This window comes from Nicotiana tabacum, chromosome 5 (assembly GCF_000715075.1).
Source record: "Nicotiana tabacum cultivar K326 chromosome 5, ASM71507v2, whole genome shotgun sequence".
In the NCBI taxonomy this organism is placed as follows: domain Eukaryota; kingdom Viridiplantae; phylum Streptophyta; class Magnoliopsida; order Solanales; family Solanaceae; genus Nicotiana; species Nicotiana tabacum.
Genome location: NC_134084.1, coordinates 80386705 through 80395764, shown reverse-complemented (window position 1 = coordinate 80395764; position 9060 = coordinate 80386705). Strand labels below are relative to the sequence as shown.

Sequence of the window (9060 nt, the reverse complement as noted above, 5' to 3'; positions counted from 1 at the left end):
TCAAGCACTCCCCAGAAAAGGAGCCTATCTTTTTCTAATCCTTTTCTGCAGCCAGCGGCTTCAGATAATTAGAAAGCTCTACTAGCTTGTATAAAATATGCAACCCTTTTGAAATCAAAAGAGTGGCACTTCGCCTCCCTCGAGGATCTTAGGAATGTGTTGAGTAATTGTTCCCCAAGTTCCTGTCGTCAGGAGACCGAGGGGGAGAATCATTCCTTTCTTGAGCAGCTGGTGCTGGCAGAGCGGATGTGATCGGTACCGGTGCAGAATTGATAGTGGGTATTGATGGGTAGGAAGTTGTTAGTGTAGATGGCGATGAGGCAGCCGGTATAGAGTGGGTAGCAATTGAGATCGGCTTAGTCCTCGGTAAAAGAGAAAGGTCAGGGGCTGAACTCCTCAAATTGGGAGCATCGGCACGGATCAGAAAACGAGAATCAAAATTTTCAACTAAACCCATTCCCCCCCCCAACACATGTACCTTCTCTAACGAAGAATTTTGGAGCTCCCCCAGCTGAGCATCCGGTTGAGCCGATGAAGATCTTCTCCTTTGAATGGAAATCTATTTCTGGCTTCTCCTTCATCATTGAGGACTATTGTGATAGTGGCTGGCTCGGTTGGTGTTTTCTTTATTCTCTTCTCTTTAGTTTATTGTTCTTGAAGTGGGGACTCCGAGAAAAGGCACACTGAACAGAGGGTCGGGCGGATCCGCGAGCTCTGCTTTGGGCTAGGGCATTTTGCATCATCCTCCTGGCCTCCTCAGGGTCATCTAGTATGTCGATATCGGGGCAGGTTACGGAACCCCTCGGGAGCCCTACACACGCGAAAAGATGGTTAAGTAAGTTGCTCTTTAACTAGTAAGATGAAAAAAAGAGGAGAAGAAAGAAATTTTACTCACCATGGTTTTTAGCTCTTCACCCGTATTTGGGAGTCATTTCTTTCAACCGAAAGGATTCTAGAGTCGTAATATCCAAAAAAAATTTGAACCCATTGGTCCAACTCATGCACCCGTGGTGGTTCTCAGCAGGTAGCTGAAACGAAGGAAGACAGAAAAGAAAAAAAATCAGCAAAACAAGAAATTACTTATTTTATGAAGTAAGGAAGCAAATAAATGAAGATATACGGAAGATTCCATGACTCGAGGAAAGTTAGAGTTGTGGTCGGGATAATGTCCCTAGTAGCAATAATGACGAATATTCCATCCATCCACGGTCGTGGCTATCGTCTACACTTGTGAGAAGAGCGTGATGACCACACTTGCTGAAGTTTAACACTCCCCTACGAAAAATCTTGGAGGAGTAGAGGATCATCATATGAGCAAGAATAGGGGTTTTCCCGGTCTCACTGCACAGCTGACGAAGGCAGGCCACCGTGCGTCATATAAATGGGGCCACTTATGCCAAGCAAACCTTGTACCAGTGGTAAAATTCTAAAATTATTAGGTTAAGCTCGACCCCCAAGAGAAGGGATCCAAAGTAAAAGGATATGTATAAACATACATAAACCCCTCTCTGGAGTAAGTAACCCGCTCTGCCATATTTGGGGAGAGGATTTCAACATTGGGGAAGTTGTAGTCCTCCTTCACATTAGGGTACTAGAAGGACAAATAGAGGAGGGGTACTTGTGAACTGGCCAAAACCGATGGCTTTGAGAAGTTGTAGAGGGAATTTGTTCTTGAAAATCATTTGCAATGCTGAGATGAGTGGTATGATAGTGTTACAGTTGAAGGATCAGACTCGGCGTCAACCTCCTTGGCTTTGTTTTCTTCGTGACTCCGCCGAAGAAAATACTAGTGTTTCCAAATGGAGCAGTGTAAGAAGATAGGGTAGTAAATATAGAAAAAGATGTTCTTACTACAAAAGTTGATAGTTGTAGAAAAGCTCTAAGGAAATTCAGAGAAAGAAAGGGATTGTAAGAGTAGTTAAAGTGAAGAAGTAAAAATAATGAGTGGTGAAGAAGATATAAACAGCAAAAATCGCGGTCATGATTACCTCAAAACTCGGCGAAAATACTTGATGAATCACGGGGCAACACGTGTTCGAAGTATTAAATGCAAAGAAATGTGCGTCTCTTCAAATGTCAGAGACCGTTCAAGAAATATTTCGCCAAGAAAGGAATACTCATCTACTTCTAGGCAATACTAAGTTGCGTCTCCGAAAAGTAGGAGGACTATTTGTATGGGGTGAAATTGGTTGATTACAAGTGGCTAAATAGCGAGGTGACACGTGAAACCAAGAACAGACAAAAATTGTGTTGACGAGTAATCAGCATCGGTTATGAAGTGCGTAACCAGTACAGGATGGATGCCGAAGGAAGCACAATCAATGGTAATGACTCAAAGGCTTGACAGCGAATAATATTTAATGAGCAGTCGTTACAGAGAATATTCGCATTCAAAGCCAACCGTTATGCAACCATCAATGATATTTTTATTCTCATTCAAGAACAGCTTGATTTTAGGATCTTGCCCCCTAAAGATAGCTATAAATATCATATTGACAACTCTTGTAATGGACATGAAATATTGTGCATACAAAATTGTACTTCATTATTTTACAATTAATCTAATAGTTTTACTATCGCTCTATCATTGCTTTCATTTCTGCTCTCGGAAAGGCCAAGTTCGGAGCCAGGCTCATTATCTTTTTAAATTTAAGTCGTTAATTTTATTTTTTGTTCTATTTCTTTAGCATTCTTAGATCAAATCGATTTGTTGGTCTGTAAACCACGTTATAAATTCAAATATACCATTTTAGGGGTAAATAACAGTGAAATGCAAGCCATTGAACGATATTAATAGAAGTAATAGGTTGGCTTGTTACAATTACTTCTGGCCCTAGTTGCTAGTTGTTGGGACACAGTTGTTGTAATTTAGTGCAAGCAATTACTTGTACTGTCAAGAAAACAGAGGTTGTTCGCTTGTTTGGAAACATAGGACTATTAAATGTCTACGGGCTCTACAAACAACGGAAAATAAGAGGTATAGATGAACCCAAAAAGAGAACTAAATGCACATAGGATTTTATCTCTTCTTCTTCAAGTTATGTAATGCTGTATAATTCAGAACTCAGAGCCTCCAAAATTAAATTTTTCTGAGAAAATCCTGAAACTCTAGATTCTCTGGGACGGGAAGAAAATTGGGAGTGGAGAAAAAGTGACAAGCAATTATGATAGTGACCATGCAGGTTCAACGACCTTTTTTTACGATTTCACTATGTATTTATCCCACTAATTTAAATAGAGTCCCGAATAATAAAATATTCTAAGTATATAAAAAGGTTCTCCATTATCAGAATTATTTTCTCATTTAGCTTCAGTCTCCTAATTCTTTTGCTGTGTTCACAGGACCTGCCTTGCCAATTATGAAAAGTAAAATATAATGCTTTACAGTGAAAAGCTCAATAAATGTTAGCTGTACTTATAATTTGGTAAGGTAGGGAAGAGAAGGTAAAAAGGGAAAATTTGAAAGTTTCTTTTCCATTTTTTAAAAGAAATGATAACTGCATTGGAAAATATTATAGAATCGAAGTTTTCATAATTTAATCAAGATTTTGATGATGAGTCAAAAAGCAACCAAACAAGCACTTTGAACACTTAAAAGAGTACTTTATCCGACCAACAATAACCAAATTTGCCTTTTTATTTTAGTTCAATTTATTAAAATTCAATTTATTTTTTCAAAATTTAATTATGTACATATCCTTAGAAAATCTTTTACTCCTCACATTAACTATGCTGCAACATTTAATTAAGAGTAATTTAGACGCACTAACTATTTTTATCTAAAATTTAATATTTCCTTAATAGGTGTGTCCAAAGCAAATTGGTCACTTTGTGTGAACTAGGGAAATAATGTCTTTAATATTTTTTTCGACTTAATAAAGCACATTAACCATGCGAAAGAAAAAGAAAGAAAAAAAAAAAAAAGCATCCCATTTCCCACAGAAATGTTTAGGTCAGTAGTATCTTTTTGAAACCTTCAAAAGTTAGAAGGCAGAAAATGAACTTCAACTTTCTTGATGGAAAAGAAGAAAAAACATGTAGGCCTAGTAGAATAGCACAAAGTTTAAAAGTGGAAGAGAGGACAAAGAGACAACAAAAGAATTCCACTAAAATTCCTCTATTGGCTGTGGTGCCCAACAATGAACCATTCACAATTCCACTTTGCTTTCATTTTTGTCTCTCCCTCTTTTTCACTTTCTGATCAGAATTCACATTCTGTTGGAAGCCAAACAAAACCCTATGGCAAAAGGGTCTTTAACTTTTCCTTTACAAAAACTTCAGCAGATTAGTGCTTGATCTTCAAAGCCCCAACAAAATGTAGTAGACCAAAGTGATTGGAAGAGCTACCAACATTCCAAATATAACCCTGCAATTATCAACAACATTTAAGAGACATTAAAAAACCAAAATACTCAAAAACATTTTAAAATTCTTGCACAATCAAAAATGTTATTTTTCTGCATTTCTTGATAAAATAGGTATAGATTATTTTGAGGCCTCACCCTGTGCTCAATATAGCAGGATGGACACCATATTCCTTGGCAAAGACAAATGGAACAATTCCCTGAGGTAGAGCTGCCTGAAAAAATGAAATTTTTACAAAAATATTAATCATATATGAGTGGTGGCAATATAGCCTGTTATTTTTCAATTTTCAGTTTATAGTTTCCACAATCAAGATTCTTTTACCTGAACAATAGCAATATGCAAAAGCACGCCTCGGAGACCAACAGCAATGGAGGCAGCAGCCATGACTGCAGGACCAGTGAGGAATCTCACACCCATTGAGAAAGCAGCAACTGTATTCCCACAGGCAATGATTCTAGGCGACAATGCCATGAACAAACCTGCAGTTTACATGTAGAGAATAAGTTCAAAACACTAACATTTTCCTATAAAACATGAAGGGAAGTTCATGAAAGGATTCGTAATTGATAATATCACGAACATACCAAGACTAAACATTGCCATTCCAAGGCCAGCATCAGAAAGGATCGATATCGATTTGGCTATAATCGCAGGCATTTGAACATTCCACCTGGAACAATTAGGATTAGTCACAAGTCTAACTATAGCCAATGACATACAAATTAAGGTAATTTTGGGTTTACTCATACTTGAAAGAAACCAATGACCAAGTGAGGCCAATGATGCTGGAGTAAGTGTTCGGGTTCCTAATAAGTTTTCGCCACACCATAATCAAAATGAGCCTGGTCATAACACTAGCAGGTGGTAGGGCAGTAGCCTTGATCTCTTCTTGAGCAATCTTCGGACGGAGCTCGGTTGTGGAGCCAATCTTCGATAGCACCGGCCCTTCATTTCCATTCAGGCTCTGTTTGTTCCCGAACGTGAACTCTTCCCGGCCAAATTCATCATAATCTAATTTGAGGACATAAAACATTCAATCAATGACAACACCTAGATAATTTAAGCTAGTACTAAAATGAAATGGACAAGGATACAAATGATTCATATAGCTAATCTAGCTAGTTAGGATTCAGGCATAGCTGATTAACTGATTGACTAAAAATTACCAGACATGATTAAGGAAAATGGGGTGCTACAATACAAACTCAACTAATTTCCTATGCAACATGAGATGACAAAAGTAATACAAGCATGTCTGTCTCATGAGAAGACAAAAATATGACCATAATTTCAGGAATTGGATATGCAAGGCGCCAAACTTATGCCTGAAACAAGAAACTAATAAAAGAAAAAAAAAACTCAGTAAGGCAAAAGGACTTACCAAACTAACCCTTCAACCCATCACAAGCTAACAATAGAAGAATCTCAAGTACAACAACATATTTCATCAAACACAAATCTGTCTAGTTGCATCAGAAAATAGAAGTAGCAACAACAAGAAACACAATATTATGTATTTATCAAAAATAAACAAAACAAATTAAAAAAAAGGTGGCAACATGGTATATTTTCATAGTAAAAATGTGTACTTACCCTTAGGGTGGGCTCCAACTCCAAGCTCATTGCCATAGTCACCTCCCCTAAAGACATGAATCCCTCCTTCAGATACAGGTGAAGCACTTGAACTCCAAACAAACATGTGAAGATCTCTTCCACCTTCTGCACCATTAGCTTTCTTCTTTGTCACTGGACCGGTGGCCGGAGAAAAAATTCCGGCATTAGTAGGAGCAGGGTACCCTGCATTCCCCTGCCCATAAACCCCATTTCCTCTCCCAAATCCAGCAGTTCCACTCTCCTCATCAAATCCAAAGTTTCCAAAGTTTGATGTCCTAGGACTCATATTTGCATTTTTACCATTCACCATTGAGTAGAAATCAGTATGGTTAAAGCTTGAACCTCTAGGAGTTGGATTTCTTGAAGATTGTAATGAATAAATCTCAGCATTTGTTAAGTTTGATGGTCTAGGTGTTAATGAAAGACCAGAATTAAGACCACCATGTGACTTTCTTGAAAAAATTTCAGACCTTGAACTAGTTGATTTTCTAACAGTAACATGAAGCTTCCCATCTTCACCAACTTCAGCTTGAGTTTCTAATGGTTCTTTCCCATCTAATGAAATAATATCAGAATCCACTTTAAAAGAAATAATATCCCCAGCAGTATCAGGAAACTGTTCTGCAATAAGCATTCTTGCACCTCTATATTCAAACAAGAAAAGCATCAAAGTATACCAAATTATACATTGAAGCACAACAATTTGGACCATTAAACTTCCTGAGGCTTCACCATACATACCCTTTAACAAAGGGATTCCCATAACTAAAGTGTTTGGTAGAGTGGAAAGAGAGAACAAAGTAATGGACCATTCAAGGGAACCTCTTGAACTCACCCTTGACCAAATGGCTAGAACAAAAAGAACTATGATTTTTTGAAGAGTGTCAGCAGCTATGAACCTGTAGTTCATTGCATAAGGATTGTTGGAAGCAATGAAGTGAAAAGATAGCAATGGAACAGCAAAAAGAGCAACAAATCTATTGATCCCTGAACATTGATCTGGGGTGAAGATTTTCCACCATTTTACTGAACCATAAGCTAAGATCATTGCTACATACAGTGGAACTACAGCAGTGAGAACATGGTAAAGGTCTGAAAGTGATATCATTTTTTTCTGAAAGATTCAAACTTTTTTCTTCACAAAACAAAAGGAACAGATCAGAAAATGGCTTTGATCACAAAACACATATGGGGTTTTGTATTAAATGAAAGAAAATGAAAAAGACTCAAACTTTCCCTCAGTAACCCCTCTGTTCTTCTCTCAAGAAAACTGCAGCTAGAAAAGAGCTACTACTCCTACTACTGATGTTTGGCTGAGTTTAAAAGGAGAATGAAGAAGTAAATAAAAAGAAGAGGTTTTTGTGGGAAATGACAGAAGTGATATGATATATTTATGGGAATTAAAAGGCAGACAAAGAAATAAAAGCTCAGGTCCTTTGGAAAAGCTTCTTTTTTTTTTTTATGCAAATCTTTTCATGATGAGAGAGAGACCTTCTCTTACCCAGAATTCAGAAAGACATTTTCATATTTTATGGATGATTATGTTTTTATTTCTCACTCGTATTAAACTCCCGTTTAGCTATTTTGGCTACTCTCTTTTCATTTTTTATCAAAAACTGCTCATATTTCAAATTCTCAGAATTGGTATAGGATAGTTTTTGGATAAAAAAAATTCTCTTCCACTCATAAAATTTTAACTTCTTTTGCAAATAAAATGCATGCCCAACTGTCAAAAAATATTTTCTAACACAACTTCAAAAAACTCTTTTTTCAAGTTTCAATTAAATTTTTGTCCAAACGTAAGCTAAATGCCATTATTGAGTTCCAATTAATTCAAATTTGTGCTGCATAAGATTCTTTAAAAAAAAATTAACTTGAATCTGAAATTCCCACTGCAACTCTGGTGGTGATAAATATGTAAATTCCCGTTTCTCTTAAAACCCAAACAAAAGAAAAGGAAAATATAAGGTAGAGAAATATATCTATATTTACATATATATATATATATATATATATATATATATATATATATATATATATATATATATATATATACTATATTAAAAGCACGAAACCCCTTAGCAAAATGTCGTTCGCCTTTTTTACCCTTTAAAAATAGTTTTTACATTGGACAAAATGGTAAGTTAGGTTACTCTTGTCTAGTAATATTTAGGACTTTAAGAATAATTAAATTTTAGTTATTAATAAAGTCTTTCCTTATTAAACTAGGTAAGAAGTTCTAATATTAAGAAATTAAAAATTATGAATCATTTTCTTATTTGAATTATGTACTATACTTATATTGCTTTCCAAATTATTTTCCGGTTTTGAAATCAACTAATAAATAAATTATTAAAGTTTGTCAAAGATTCAAAAGATTTAGTGCCTAACTAACATGAGTCAGTACCATCGTACCATATTGTTTACCGTAAAAATAATAATAACAATTAAATTTATTGATGGGCCTTTAAAAGTACGTAATCTATTTTTATGCTAGTTGTTAGGGCAGTTGATGCTAGATATGTGAAGCTTAACGACGAAATACGAACTAAAACAAGGTTATAATCAAACCGAGGAGCTAGCTGTCCGGGCCTCGGGCTAACCGATGAAGGGCCTCGAGGTCGATGTCTGGGCTCGAGCTCAAGCTATCGGGAGTAACCGGGAAGGGACTAACAGTTAGGATATAATTAAAAGGAGGCTCTTTATGGCCAATATTAAGCAATAAATGAAGAACAAGTATGAAAGCAATAAATGAAAGAGGTAGCATCGAGCGAATAAGTTAGAGAGAAAAGAGGGAGAGAGTTGTTATTGATCCTGTGTAGAATAGTTGGAGCAAGCAACAACCATCCATTACAAAGAGATGAGGATCCCCTTTATATAAGAGGGGAATCCCGTTATAGTACAAAACACATTAACTGTAAAGGCAGGGAGATGGGACGACTAGATGTGACGCCTTGATACAGGCTCTAGGTAGGCCGGCTTTGTCAGACTTAGCTGTGTGCCTTGGGAGTTCCCCATTTGACTCCAGTCTCGATCTGTATCTTCTTTAAGTCGGACCTCGACGAGCTCCGGGGTAGG

At 36.7% G+C, this 9060-nt stretch overlaps 1 protein-coding gene across 1 annotated transcript; it reads right to left on the bottom strand.

Moving 5' to 3' along the window:
- Positions 1-4299: 4299 nt before the first annotated feature.
- Positions 4300-7090, bottom strand: LOC107818413 (auxin efflux carrier component 1-like). Its single transcript, NM_001326023.1, has 6 exons — positions 5962-7090; positions 5118-5379; positions 4953-5038; positions 4690-4847; positions 4503-4579; positions 4300-4366 (listed from the first exon to the last, which is right to left on the bottom strand). The coding sequence occupies exons 1-6, from the start codon at positions 7088-7090 to the stop codon at positions 4300-4302; spliced, it is 1779 nt and encodes a 592-aa protein (NP_001312952.1).
- Positions 7091-9060: the final 1970 nt, after the last annotated feature.

Bases quoted from the DNA above. Each gene is read 5' to 3' on its own strand.
- LOC107818413 (NM_001326023.1), bottom strand. From the start codon at position 7,090: ATGATATCACTTTCAGACCTTTACCATGTTCTCACTGCTGTAGTTCCA. The intron at 4,848-4,952 runs GTATGTTCGTGA...TGTAAACTGCAG, and splicing joins AATGGCAATGTTTAGTCTTG to GTTTGTTCATGGCATTGTCG. The intron at 4,580-4,689 runs GTAAAAGAATCT...TCATTTTTTCAG, and splicing joins TGCATATTGCTATTGTTCAG to GCAGCTCTACCTCAGGGAAT.